The following is a 15253-nucleotide window of genomic DNA, read 5'->3' as shown; positions in this document are numbered from 1 at the left end:
AGCAGTGTGTGGATTGTATGTAGTAGAAGTGTGTAGTAGCAGTGTGTGTATTGGGTGCAGTAGCAGTGTGTGGATTGTGTGCAGTAGCAGTGTGTGGATTGCGTGCAGTAGCAGTGTGTGTATTGTGTGCAGTAGCAGTGTGTGTATTTTGTGCAGTAGCAGTGTGTGTATTTTGTGCAGTAGCAGTGTGTGGATTGTGTGCAGTAGCAGTGTGTGGATTGTGTGTGGATTGTGTGCAGTAGCGGTTTGTGGATTGTGTGCAGTAGGTGTGTGGATTGTGTGTAGTAGCATTGGGTGTAGTAGCAGTGTGTGTATTGTGTGCAGTAGCAGTGTGTGTATTGGGTGTAGTAGCAGTGTGTGGATTGTGTGCAGTAGCAGTGTGTGTATTGTGTGCAGTAGCAGTGTGTGGATTGTGTGCAGTAGCAGTGTGTGGATTGTGTGCAGTAGCAGTGTGTGGATTGTATGTAGTAGAAGTGTGTAGTAGCAGTGTGTGGATTGCGTGCAGTAGCAGTGTGTGGATTGCGTGCAGTAGCAGTGTGTGGATTGCGTGCAGTAGCAGTGTGTGGATTGCGTGCAGTAGCAGTGTGTGGATTGCGTGCAGTAGCAATGTGTGGATTGCGTGCAGTAGCAGTGTGTGGATTGCGTGCAGTAGCAGTGTGTGGATTGCGTGCAGTAGCAGTGTGTGTATTGCGTGCAGTAGCAGTGTGTGTATTGCGTGCAGTAGCAGTGTGTGGATTGCGTGCAGTAGCGGTGTGTGGATTGCGTGCAGTAGCGGTGTGTGGATTGCGTGCAGTAGGTGTGTGTATTGTGTGCAGTAGCAGTGTGTGGATTGTGTGCAGTAGCGGTGTGTGTATTGTGTGCAGTAGCAGTGTGTGGATTGTGTGTGGATTGTGTGCAGTAGGTGTATGTATTGTGTGTAGTAGCAGTGTGTGGATTGTGTGCAGTAGCAGTGTGTGTATTGTGTGCAGTAGCAGTGTGTGTATTGGGTGTAGTAGCAGTGTGTGTATTGTGTGCAGTAGCAGTGTGTGTATTGGGTGTAGTAGCAGTGTGTGTATTGTGTGCAGTAGCAGTGTGTGTATTGTGTGCAGTAGCAGTGTGTGTATTGTGTGCAGTAGCAGTGTGTGGATTGTGTGCAGTAGCAGTGTGTGGATTGTATGTAGTAGAAGTGTGTAGTAGCAGTGTGTGTATTGGGTGTAGTAGCAGTGTGTGGATTGTGTGCAGTAGCAGTGTGTGGATTGTGTGCAGTAGCAGTGTGTGTATTGTGTGCAGTAGCAGTGTGTGTATTGTGTGCAGTAGCAGTGTGTGGATTGTGTGCAGTAGCAGTGTGTGGATTGTGTGCAGTAGCAGTGTGTGGATTGTGTGTGGATTGTGTGCAGTAGCGGTTTGTGGATTGTGTGCAGTAGGTGTGTGGATTGTGTGTAGTAGCATTGTGTGTAGTAGCAGTGTGTGGATTGCGTGCAGTAGCAGTGTGTATATTGTGTGCAGTAGCAGTGTGTGTATTGTGTGCAGTAGCAGTGTGTGTATTGTGTGCAGTAGCAGTGTGTGTATTGTGTGCAGTAGCAGTGTGTGGATTGTGTGCAGTAGCAGTGTGTGTATTGCGTGCAGTAGCAGTGTGTGTATTGCGTGCAGTAGCAGTGTGTGGATTGTATGTAGTAGAAGTGTGTAGTAGCAGTGTGTGTATTGCGTGCAGTAGCAGTGTGTGTATTGCGTGCAGTAGCAGTGTGTGGATTGCGTGCAGTAGCAGTGTGTGGATTGTATGTAGTAGAAGTGTGTAGTAGCAGTGTGTGTATTGCGTGCAGTAGCAGTGTGTGTATTGCGTGCAGTAGCAGTGTGTGGATTGCGTGCAGTAGCAGTGTGTGGATTGCGTGCAGTAGCAGTGTGTGGATTGCGTGCAGTAGCAGTGTGTGGATTGCGTGCAGTAGCAGTGTGTGGATTGCGTGCAGTAGCGGTGTGTGGATTGCGTGCAGTAGCGGTGTGTGTATTGCGTGCAGTAGCGGTGTGTGGATTGCGTGCAGTAGCGGTGTGTGGATTGTGTGCAGTAGGTGTGTGTATTGTGTGCAGTAGCAGTGTGTGGATTGTGTGTGGATTGTGTGCAGTAGCGGTTTGTGGATTGTGTGCAGTAGGTGTATGTATTGTGTGTAGTAGCAGTGTGTGGATTGTGTGCAGTAGCAGTGTGTGTATTGTGTGCAGTAGCAGTGTGTGGACTGTATCTGATAAAAAATAACTTTCAGTAACTTTCATTAATTGATTACTACTCAGTTTAATTAGAATATTGTTTTAATGGACAGTTTTCAAGTGTCACTCCTAATTGTTCCCATTTCTAACATTTATTAATGTGACCACCTCCTGCCCAACCTTTGCTGTCTCGTGTATCTTTAGGTTACTCTTGGTGTTATTTTTGAAAGACATCCACTTTAAAGAAAACAAATGTGGAAGAAGGGTGGCCGAGGTCCAGTTTATTTATTTGGCTTGGGTGATGTGTCTGTGCGTATAGATTTGTCCTTTTCCATCACAGCATTCCCCTCGAAATTGGTTTGTCCGTGGAATTCTTTTGTTTGCGGTGGGCTGGTGCTGTGCTATTGTATTGTTCCTTGCTGGGGGTTTTTCAGGCTACATTCCTAATCACCCTCTGAAGGTTGGCACAATTAATATTCATTATGACCGCAGTGCCATGCTCAATCACTGTGAATGTGTTTCTTTGACAAATGAATTCATTTCAGTAAGGTTGGTTAACTCTTTGTCGGATTTCTCATTAGGTATTAGATATAATGCCACTGATTTCTTGGCTACTGTTTTGTTCCTGACATTTTAGGCTTGTGGAATACTAGAAAAGGCAGCAAAACCCCTGATTAACCCCACCTCCTTCTCCCACCAAACCCATTTGTCAAATGCCAAACGCTCGTGTTTTTAGGCTTTGTGATCATAGCCTAGTTGATTCCTGCTATTCCCTCATGACCTTAAAGCCCATCGTCTGGCATATGGGCCTCACTAAATCACTTATGTGATGCTTCTATCTCTCTATCTCTTTTGTTTTAAGAGAACTGCATTTCATTTCAAAGAACAGCAAACAGATTGCAGCCCTGAGTCAGTGTTAAACTCTAGGAAACTTTCCCTTGGTCTTGGAGAGCGCCAAGTCAAAGGAAAGGAGTTTGAAACTTAAGCAATTTTATTATTAGTGACCGGACTGATGGGAAATGTATAGAGTTTACAGAGAAATCAAGCAAAGAATTGATGGTGGGCTCTCGGACAGAGTTGGATCAGCTTGAACACTGACCGTCTTTTAAGGCATTCCAGGGATTAGGTCATCAAACACTGTTCCTTATAGGATTTCAATTATTAATTTCTTTACTCTTGCCTTGGACTTCGGTAGAGGAATAGACTGACAGAACTTTGGTCACTGCAGACTTGAGCATAGTCCCCAGTCTCCCTTACTCTTGATCTCATCCTTTTGGCTCTGGACTGAGGCTTTGAAGATGATACCGTGCTGTGGTCTCTGCTCAATACTACACAGTTCTGTCCTTGCAGGTATCGTCCGAAACATTCTTGAGCAAGCCTTGAGATTTTGGAGCATCTGCTTTCCAAAATAGCTAGCGTAGATGCTAGCCAGTGGAGACTGAATGCCAGGGGGCTGTTGCCCATAGTCTGGCCTTCTCATTAGACACGGCACACATGTTTTTATATGGCCATACTGAACTGTGAGCCATAGCTAAGCAACAGTCTCTCTACCCCAGCTATTGGCATTTTATTGTTGCAACTTCATCAAACTTGGGGCCCGAGAGTGCAGCACAAAGACCGTTTCATCTGCTGCTTTACAGATCTGCAATAAATCATATGGAAGTGTGTATTTTTGATCCACAACAAGTGTTCCCAGTACAAAGGACATAATATGATAGCTATCACAGTTGAATTTGCACTAATTATATCACCAAAGGCCCAAGGCACAGGCCTCGGAAACCAGCTATTTCCCCCACGCATGCATAACATGTTTGTTTTGACGCACACAGAGTTTTGATTTACTATCAGTAGATGCAACCGCCGGAAGATCCTGTGCTCCATATGGTTAGGGACACACTGGACACGATGCCTTGCTGAGATATGGTGTGTAAACGGCAGTGTCCAGTCCTGTGTCCTGTTAAAGTTGCACACCGTGAACTTCATAAACTCAGGGCTGAACTCCTCGGTTCTCTGCTGCCAGATGTTTCCAATCACAGCTGCGTAACCGGAGCTGTGTCAGCCGGAGTCATGTTCAAAGGCCCCAGCGGCACGTGTAGAGCCTTGTTTTTTTTTTTTTCGTTAAGCGCAAGCCTTTCTCCACAAACAGTTCAACAACACACAGCAGGTCGGTGGCGGGTGGGGTGTGGAGGTGGTGTATGTGAAAGACTTGATACCTGCCACTACAACACCACTACAGACTGCGAAGCCATGTCTTAGTACTATCATCAATCAGTCATTGTCATGATAACTGTTCTTGTAGGGCTTGGATTTGGAAAACAAGACAATAGGACAGCAGTAGGGGGAACTAAGCAAAGGATGGGGTCTTTTGGCCCTACCTAGGGCTGAGCAATTAATACAAATGAATGGAAAATTACATTCAGATCTTCTAATCGACATAATCTTGTCTATATTAATAATATCAATTATTTTTATTCTGCTATGTCCCCACTGTGTGTTCATGTACTGTCCCTTTAAAATCATGCTACCATGCTGTAGTCATGTGATTCTGCCCCTACCTAACCACTGTCAATCGAAATAATCATTTATTAATTGTAATAATGGTAAAATGTTAAATTAATCGTGATATTCATTTGCACTCATATCGCCCAGCACTAGCCAATCCCCAAAACAGTGATGCCAGGCCAGTGGAATAAATGCATAGTTAGGTAATTTAGTAATAAATGATGCCCAATCAAATATATTTACACCAATCAGACAAAACTGTATGAATTAACTCTTTGTATTGAAACTCCTTGTCCAGTTTGTTAGCTCTACTGACTGTCTAGATGCAGTTTGTAGTTCAACAATTAGACTGTAGTCTGTCTGTTGCTCTGCATACTCCCCCCGCCTCTCATTCATATTGTTATTCGATGGTTAGGACTCTCACCAGACAATATGTATTTTTTTGGGGTTGTTGATCATCCTCAGCACTGCAGTGACACTGACATAGTTGTGGTGTGTTAGTGTGTGTTGGGCTGGTAACAGTGGATCAGACACAGCAAGGCTGCTAGAATTTTTGAAACCCTCAGTGCCACTGCTGGAGTGCAGCAGCAGATGGGATACTGTCTCTGACTTTACATCTATTAGGTCGACCAACAAGGTAGGTGCGTGTAATAAAGTGGACAGTGAGTTTACACAGTGTTTAAAAACTCCAGCAGCACTGCTGAGTCTGATCCTCTCGTACCTGTTTATCACACACTAACACAGACATTTTGTGTTCAGGTTCTCCAGTGTAGACTGCATTTCTGTGATATGGTACATGGAAGAAGTTTTGTCCTGTTGTAGTTTGGCGAGTTTGAATTGGTTATGCTGCGAGCAACAAAGACATTTCATTGGCCTGTCACTCAAAAAGCAGTGCAGCATGAACCCTACATATTCCACTTTACCTGCTGTTCTGATTTAGCTGGCTCTAGTAGAAGCTACAGGTAGTTTGCAATCTTCTAATCTCTGCTCCTGTGTATGTGGCACAGCAGTGCATGCACATCAGCATCTCCATATAACTTTCCTCATGGCCTTTTTTTGCCTCTTTGGTTTTCCCCAGAATTCATCTCTTTCACCTGAAAACACATTTTATTTGCCCAAAAGCTTTATTTCCCTAAATGGGACATATTCAACCCCTTTTCCACAGTCCTCTGGGGGCTTAATGACATGTCTGTTACATGCTTTGGTCAAAACACCACAAGGATCACAGCAATGTTCGCCCACTGTCTAAACAGCCCTGTTCAGAATGTCGGTTTTCAGACGCTGTTTCTTTAAGTGAGAATAAACCACAACTCAGTTCAGTGCGAGAGCATAAAAACCAGAGCTTCTGATCCTTGCTCCTCAGTTCTGTGCTCTTGGTAAACACGCTGTGATTGGAGAGACTCAGTCGAGGAGGAGGGACAAATCAAAAGCCTCTGCACTTGACAAAGGGAGCAGCATAGTCAGAATGAGCAGTTTTATCCCATGTTTTCTGTGTGAAGCAGCCCACTAGGTAGATTGATTTCACAGTGTGTAGGTTGGAAAGCACTTGATCCCCAAATAAAGTTGCACTGAACAAGTAATTTTTTTTTTCATAACATGTCCCTTCTGAGTTCATGTCATTTATCCCAAACAAAGAACCCCTCTGACTTGTCCTACTTTGCCCTCGAGTTTGCAGTTTGCCCAAAAACTCATCTCTTTTGCTCCAGAAATGTGTGTAACGCTTCTCATGTGCCATAATCAATGCTATTTGCCCCATATTTGTGTTATTAGCCAGAAAACCTATATTTTAATTTCCTCAAACTCATCTCATTCATGTGTAAGTTTTTAAAAATTAGAATTCTTTTTTCAGTAAACTTTGTGTGACCTTGCTGTACATGTAAATAACTGGACTGTGTGGGACTCTCTGAATGGTCTCTAATTGACATGACATGCTGCAGCTGTGGAGAGACTGAGAGGTGTTTGTAGATTCCCCTGACGCTGCATTACTGAAGATTAAAGATTAGACGTGTGGCTTTCTATGTTGAGTCTGTGTCCTGTGCCGCAGATGCAATGCCTGGTGCATACGGACTGTACAGAGGTTCTAACTGAATTAGGCGAAAGTCATAACACAGTCAAAGCAGCCATATCTGCTGCAGTCTTTGTAAACAGATGAATGTTTAAAGGAAACATAATAATGGAATGGGTCTGTATATGACTGAGTGAAGAGAGAATAATGGTTTTGGGCTAGGACCAGGCTAAATCTGTTGTGAAATGTAAATGCTAATGGAATTACCCAGCAGCGAGTTTGTGCTTATTTCTTTTTATGGTGGATTAGAGTAATGGACTGTGGGTTTCTTTACGGCAGTTTGTACACCCTGCTTGGGTCTGCCTCTTGGCTTTGCCTCATTGATTCTTCTAGAATATATGAACTTTGCAAAAAAAACCAAAACATGTTAGTCCAACAAGAAGATTCTGATTGTTTCTTCAACTGTAGGTTTTAAGATAAGCTCTGGTGGTGCTCGAGGTGTTGGTGAGACCATCAGGCACGTCCAGCTCGTGGGAAGTAGGTGCACTGGACAAACAATGTTGTGTCCAGCTGCCATTGTTTTGATTTTGGCAGGATGATAACAGTGTTTGATGGAGGTCTTTGCGCTGGCTTGTTTGGATCATTTTTTCTCTGTCAGTTCTTTGGCTTAGTTCTGTGAAACAGTGTTACTGGCCAAAGGAGGAAAGGCATCTGCACTTGTTCAAGGATACACTATTTATCCAAGAGCTGTTTCTTCTTAAATCTGCGTTGTTAATAGGGTGTTTTTCCATCCATTGCAGTTTGACAGCTTTTATCTTTCCATGAAGGCTTTACATTAACTGCTGTAACCTTGCTGAAAGGATCTGACTGCATTCAGTCAAATTAAACTTTAGGGAAGTCAGGTACTGAAACCTCCAGTGCACCATCACTCCAGAGAACACAGTTGCACTCCTGCTCAGCCCAAATCACTTTGCATGGAGACCATAGGCTGCTCTATTGGTCACTGCTCTTTTATGGAGATTGCAAAATGGTAGCCAAAATCACAGATTGTATGATGTCATCAAACTGTAGGATATATAGGGTTTAGAGAGAGAGAGAGAGAGAAACTAGCGTTTTCATGTATGGACACGGGCTTCATACTAGAAAGCTAGCAAATGGTGTGAAAATATGTGAAATTCATAAAAAGTGTTATTTGATTACAGTTCTGAACTTCACCTTTTAAATTGCGTAAAAGTTCACAGATTGTCGGACCTCTGTCAAGCAAAATTACAGGGCCTCTGCAAACACCCCTTTGGTCGGTGGGGTCAGTGGGCGTTTGCAGGTTAAAAATGACCATTAGATGTTATTGGGGGGCATGCTTTTAAGTAAATATGGTGGGCCTGTTTCTGCTTTAGCAACGTCAGACTTCATCAAGGCAGATATTGTGGCATTTACAATGGGAATGTTTTCTTTTGCTTTCAACTGGGCCATTTTCTATAATTAGCGACCACATGTGCTTTGTCATCTTGGCCATAGGGTCAACCACATGACCCAAAGTAGGAGTGAGGAGGGAAAGTTGAAAACATTGTCTCCATTAATCATCCAGATTTTTGTAGGAACACAACTGATATATAACTGGAAACGACGCCATAAAGCCAATATCCCGGGGCTGTATGGTTTTTAGCCGTCATCGCGCTCATTCTAATGGCTGCTTCTGTATTATTTTGCAGGTTTATGAATAGAGGGAATTAGTCCCTTTGATCTCCTTGAGTCTTTTTATCTTTTTAGGATAGGACCATGCATTTGTATGTGTGTGTGTGTGTGTGTGTTTGTGTGTGTGTGTGTGTGTGTGTGAAGATCCTGCTCCTACATAGTTACTAGTGTTGCTTTTGGCAGGAATAAAGATGCTGCTTGAGTCACAGAAAATGAGATCCATTTTAAAAATAGCCTCAGAAAACAGGGTTAATTCAACACAAGCCAAATTAATAAAGAGAAATCCTGCAAATACATTAATAAAACTAGCAGAGAATGTAGTGAATGAGTTATTTAGGTAATAGTCACCGTAGCAAAGCCAATGAGTTTGCTCATGTTTTAATACTTGCTTGTGTCTATTTTCACTTGTTTGTTTTTTCTTTTCTTTATGTATTATCACCAACTGTGACCAAATTAATCCAAATGAGCAGTCACACCTCTGGCCTGGGTGAGTTCCTAATATCATCAAAGTATGACGGCTATAAGCTACATTCAAAGACTTGGCAGAGGCATAGAAAGCTTGCTTTTCCAAGCACTCTGAACTCCCTCGGAAAACACTTTGATCAGGGCATGGGCCCGTGGTGTTGCTGCAGCCCCCGCGCTTTGAAAAGAAACCAGGAGTAGTCTCCTCATATCATATATTTTAACAAGGTATTAAATGCAAGAATAAGAAACATATCTAGGTGTGGTGGTCTGCTACATGCATTAACTAAAGGAGCAAATCTCCTGAGATGCAACTGGAGAAGGGGGTGTCTCCTTTCCAGGCGCAGGAGCTGGGTCTCACTGTGTACATTAAACAAGCAATTCTTTTATTATCCTTAGAAACCATTAGCTGTTTCATTACAGTGGCTTTATCAGCTAGTGCATGATCACAGATCCATATGTTTCCACAGTTGTGTTCTCTTGTAGTAACCGCTGAGTACACGTTATGTATCAAATCTTAACTTAGCTGTGCCTGAAACTGTGCCCTATTCACTATATATTGCACTATTTTGGGGTTCCTCCATGTTCACTCAAACAATCCCGCAATGTACTGCAAAAAGTAGTGTACAGCCCATGTAAACCAGCAGATATCAGATTACCAATAATCCACTGTGTTGTTTGGTGAAAACCCACATGAGAAGGTAGTGTTTGAAATCATTCAGTACCCTCCTGAATTCAGTTCCCTATAACAGTGCACTATATAGTGAATAATATAGGGAATAGTGAATAGGGAGCCATTTCGGACACAGGGCAAGAGGTTTGTATTGGGTCATGGACTTCCTTCCTGGCAACAGTTGCTAAGAAAGAGCATGTTTGTGGGCAGAGCATGGATTGGTGAATTGTTTCACTGTGACTACAACTGACCAAATGTTTTTCTTTCTTGTTTAATATGATATTCATCGTAATGGATGGATTGATTTAGGAATGTATAAAGACATGAGGGAACTGCATGGAGTAATTAAAATGATGGATTAGATGAATGGATATATAAGTAGATGGATTGATGGATGGTAAATAGAAGGATAAACTTTATTGTTTTCTATTGTTGTGGATGGATGGATGTTCTAAAAATTGACAGAAAAATAGAACATCATATCTGAAATATTCACAATCTATAAAGTTTCAATTTATATATTTATTTCATATGTAATTTTTGGGATTGTGTGTGTGTGTGTGTGTCTGTCTGTCTGTCTGTCTGTCTGTCTCTTAAGTCACTGTGATGCTGACAGATTGAAATGAGCGCTGGATTCCCATATGCACAGGGCAGCCTTCCAGCAGACCCCAATTACAATACAGCAGAGCCAGAGAGGGGCAGAGCAGACTGTGTGGAGCCCTCCAGCTCTCTCTCTTCTCTCTCTTGCTCTCTCTCTCTCTCTCTCTCTCTCTCTCACACACTCACACACACACACACACACACACACACATGCTCACACACTGTCACCACCACTGGGGAGACAGACCACCACAATCAGGCACACAGCATGCACAGGTCTGTCACTCACACTTCCACATGGTACACACACGCACACTTACGTTTTGCAATTTGCACAGAAAACAAGTCAGGTTCATACAGTTATTAATATGGATTTATAAAAAATGAAGCACACACACACACAATGGGTTACACACAATACACACAATATACACATTTTTCATATTTCATTTTCTGTATAATCTCCTACATCTCACTCTCGCAGTTCTTTGTGATTCTGAATCAGTTGGATCTACACACTTTTTGCATGGGCTATCACTTTGATGACGGACCATTCTCAGGACTGCTGTGACACACCACTGTGTGATCTACACAGAGCCATGCTTTAATATATCCAGTCAATGATACCCTCCCCCTCCATTCCCAAATATTATTGTACAGTGGCGTCTCAAACACTGATGATGACTAATGTGAATGTGTGCTGATATATTTCTATTCAGTGTGTGCTTATTCTAAATAGCTATGTATAATTCAGGTATACACTGGTGGCCTGCTTGGTTCGATCTGCTGCATTTATAGAGCACCAACAAAAAAAAAGTTTTCTCTCTGCGTCTACAAATCACGAGTCCAGCTTTTAGACTGATATGGAAGGGAAAAAAAAGAAAATAGGTGGGAGGCGAGTCCTGTCAGAGCCACAGGAGGGAGCCTCACATGTTTGCTCTAGTTCGGTTTTAGTGTCACAGAGGCAAAGAAGGGGAAAAAGCTTTTATGCTTATTCATCATTCTGTTTGCATTTTCTCAGTTCCACTCAGTGGTCATAAATCTTGAATGGCAAAGTACTGAAATAACTGTGTTCTGCTGATTGAGCGTGACACATAATTATTTCTGATTGGCTGTAATGCGTTTCGTGGCTTTTCATGGTGCTGCAGATGGTGACAGTCTCTCCCTAAAAGCACACGTGTCATCTCTGTTTATGCAGAGTTCAGCTCTGGATGAATTAAGCTTCATTTTTAGATGCTGAAGGAATCTTGCATAGCCTTCATATTAAAGGCAGAATTAAGGTGGTTTAGGGAGATTACTTAAGATAGGGCCCAAAGCATAAGCATCACAGTTATGGCTGTTATTCTCAATTAACTGTGGCATGAGCGATCATCCAAAAAGGCCTCCATCTGGATCTCTCATAGTTTTGGCTCAGTGCTGTACGTACAGTAGTAGATCCAGACTAATATAAACTTTTATCTACAGTAAATCTATTGCAAATTTCACTTAAATGTTTGCTAAACTTTCCCCAGGGTGTGTCTGTACTATATTTATTAATTGATGCAGAAAACCATCCAGACTTGTTTATCTTCAGGTCTTCTCTGCTGAAAGGTGGGCTAGGGATCTTCTAAAGTGCATGTATAAATATTTAATTTCCTGTCTTGCATAGTATTTATAACACATTTACTAGCATGCTGGAATTAACCCTGGGATCATTCGAAAAGTTTTAATTTCACACACTGAGCACCTGAGTCGTGTGCCATAGATCCACAAGCCAGAGTTTTATGGATGAGAAATGGCTAATTTGCAGTGCTGGAAATTTTACAGGGGCCAGGAGTGCACTAGAGTAGACATTTGCGGTTGGCAGACTGGCATATTTGTTAATACGTTTTGATTGGCATTAATATGTGTGTGGTATTAATACTCCCATTTGCTTTGATGACTTCACATGGCATTTACTACCTTTGCATCAGAGTAGACTACTTTGGAGCAAAGCTGGTGTTCTTTCTTGTGAGCTGAGCTTACTGTATTTATCATTGCACCTTAAATTTTGTGTATTAGCAAAGAGTACAGCTGGCTAATTAGTTTTGGTAAAACTATGTGAAAATCCAAGAAAGTCCAGGTTATTTACTGTAAAATTGTTATGCTATATGCTACTCACAATTAGCATGCACTTTACAGTTTGTACCTCACATTTACTTGCTTAATTCCTAGAATGAGGCGTCTGTAAAGGAAAGCATGACCCAGATTATTTATTCTCAGAATGGCTGGTGTGAGAGAACATTCCTCAAGTTAACACCCCAAAAGGAATGGCTGCCGAGGGACCACTCAGCATCGTGCAGGGGCTTTCAGTGTCTCGGCACCAGGGCTCACACTCTGCCTGAGAGTGTGTGTCAACATTGTGTCAGGTCTCAGACTATTTCTAACACCCACTAGCTCTGTCCACATGTACCGCTGGGTACAGTTTCAGGCCAAGCATGGTGAAGCTGCATTGGCAGTATCGCAGGGCCTGTCCTGATTCAGTTTGACTGGAAGGTGGGGGAAATAAAGGCTTCGGCTGTCTTTTTCCTGGACTCGTACCGTGGGCTTGCGGTTTCTGTTCTTCTTGGTCAGAGGAATAAAGTGTTGACTTATTAGGTGAGAATAATGTGTAGGATATATATGTGTTTGAGGGATGTGTTGTGCACTGAGTGGTTAGGAACTGAGCCCATGCAACATATGGAGTGCTTCTCACATATTCCTGACATTACTAAAGCCTGCGTATGGCTTTAGTGTGATTAATTATTATTTAATTTGGACTGGAGGCCAACAAACCCTAAAAGTCTATAGTCACACAACTGTGGTGTGAATACATGTCCAGAAATTGCAGGTAATGTTGTTGTCTCTTAGATCATCTGATCATGACAGTTTGGTTTACATCACAGTAAGATGTACTGTGAACTACAAAAACCCTACAATGTAGTTGAATGCTATTGTCAACATTTTTCTAAACTGGATTTTGACTCCCCTTTGTACATCCATGTCACACATGCATTTGGTGGTCACAGATTACATGCCTGATGTTTCTGTTTGTAAGTAACTTATAATATTTAATTAACTATTCACCAACAAAATAATAATGCATACCTTAACATATATAAAGGGGCATCATTTTCAAATAATGTCTAACAGAAGTCTAGAGTCTGTGTTTTTGCTGTAGCAATGTCTTTATCGTTTCATGGTTAGTATCAGTATGGTTAATATTAGCATCTTTTTGTGCTTCTAGGTTTTGTAAGAAGGCACTAAAATGAAGAAACTAACAACAGGAGTGGGAAGGACAGTAATGGACCAACTCTATCGAGACCGGACATTGGCTAGGACGCTACTTGTGCTCCTCTGTGTGGTTCTTGAACTCCTTATGGCTCAGTCGTCTATGGTGCCGGGTACACTAGAACTCCAGCTTGATGAAGAGCAACCAGCAGGGACTGTTGTTGGTGACATCAGTGCTGGGCTGCCCGCAGGAATCACGGCATCTCTTTATTTCATCTCAGACCATGAAGGAACTGGTGTTGGTACAGACTTGGATATTGACGAGAGCACGGGTATCATAAAGACAGCAAAGGTCTTGGATCGAGAAGTCAGGGATCGCTATAATTTTATAGCGGTCACCATGACTGGTGTGACAGTGGAGGTTACCATTTTGGTCAATGACATCAATGACCATGCTCCGACATTCCCTCGTAAACGGACCACTTTCAAAATCCCTGAGCAGACCTCCATAGGCACAAAGTTTCCCCTTGACCCAGCTTTGGATGCTGACAAGGACCAGCTGACCACTCAAGGATACATCATAACGGATGGAAATGTGGGGCAAGCATTTTTGCTTGAACCTCGAAGGGGCACCAATCAAGTACTTTATCTGGACTTAGTAGTGAATTCCATTTTGGACAGGGAGAAAAGGTCCTCATATACACTTCTTTTGGAGGCTTTTGATGGTGGTTCTCCCAAGAAGACCGGACAGATGATTCTAGATGTGACTGTGCAGGACATCAATGACAATGCCCCTGTGTTTAACCAGAGCCGTTACCATGCCATGATCTCTGAGAACCTGCAACCAGGCAACAACATACTTCAGGTGTTTGCTTCAGATGCTGATGAGGGGGAAAATGGCCTTGTGCTTTATGAGATCAACAGGAGACAGAGTGACCCTGAACGCTATTTTGTCATTAACCCCCGCACTGGGGTGATAACCCTCAACAAGCCCCTGGACTATGAGATGAGGAGAGTTCATGAGTTGGTGGTTCAGGCTAGAGACAATGCCACCCACCCTGAGGTCACCAATGCCTTTGTGACCATACAGGTGCGGGACTATAATGACAACCAGCCAACAATGACCATCATCTTCCTCAGTGAAGATGGCTCCCCACATATTTCCGAGGGAGCGCAGCCTGGCCAGTATGTCGCTCGGATCTCTGTCACAGACCCAGATTACGGAGAATATGCCAATGTCAATGTTTCTTTGGAGGGAGGAGATGGCAAGTTTGCCCTGACCACTAAAGACAACATCATCTACCTCATGTGTGTGGATGAAATCCTTGATCGCGAAGAGCGGGATCACTACGAGCTGAGGGTCTTGGCAACAGACTCTGGAACCCCTCCTTTACGAGCTGAGTCATCTTTTACCATCCAGGTGACAGACGTCAATGACAACCCACCTTTGTTTGACCAGCAGAAGTATAGCCAAATGATTCCAGAGGTCGTCTTTCCGGGCAGCTTTGTGCTTCAGGTCACAGCACGGGACAAAGATCAAGGCCCCAATGGAGAGGTCCAGTACAGCATCCTTCAGAATCTAGCAACTCATTCTGACTGGTTCAGCATTGATGCTGTCACAGGCATCATCACCACACTCACACAGCTGGATTATGAAACGGACCCCACTCCTAGTATGATCGTGGTGGCTATGGATAGGGGTAGACCCCCTCTGTCCTCCACTGCAGTGGTCAAAGTCATCCTGCAGGATATTAATGACAATGAACCTATATTTGCAAGCAAGTTCTACAATGCGTCCATTAAGGAGAACACAGCAGCAGGGACTTGTTTCATGGAGGTAAGCTTTGTTTCCTCTAAGGTTGTGGGATAATATTTTTTGTGCATATTGTATAGAAATTGATGATTGCTTGTTAGCT

At 43.0% G+C, this 15253-nt stretch overlaps 1 protein-coding gene across 1 annotated transcript in view; it reads left to right on the top strand.

Moving 5' to 3' along the window:
* Positions 1 to 15253, top strand: part of dchs1a (dachsous cadherin-related 1a) — a 152185-nt gene that overhangs the window by 3742 nt on the left and 133190 nt on the right. Inside the window, exon 2 of the mRNA XM_066677655.1 lies at positions 13354 to 15174. Within this exon, the coding sequence (XP_066533752.1) occupies positions 13486 to 15174 (1689 nt within the window). The 5' untranslated portion in view covers positions 13354 to 13485. The remainder of the gene's footprint in view (positions 1 to 13353; positions 15175 to 15253) is intronic.

The sequence above is a fragment of the Hoplias malabaricus genome, chromosome 1 (assembly GCF_029633855.1).
Source record: "Hoplias malabaricus isolate fHopMal1 chromosome 1, fHopMal1.hap1, whole genome shotgun sequence".
Classification (NCBI taxonomy): Eukaryota; Metazoa; Chordata; class Actinopteri; order Characiformes; family Erythrinidae; genus Hoplias; species Hoplias malabaricus.
Note: the sequence above shows the minus strand (reverse complement) of the source record. Positions and strands in the feature narration are given on the sequence as shown.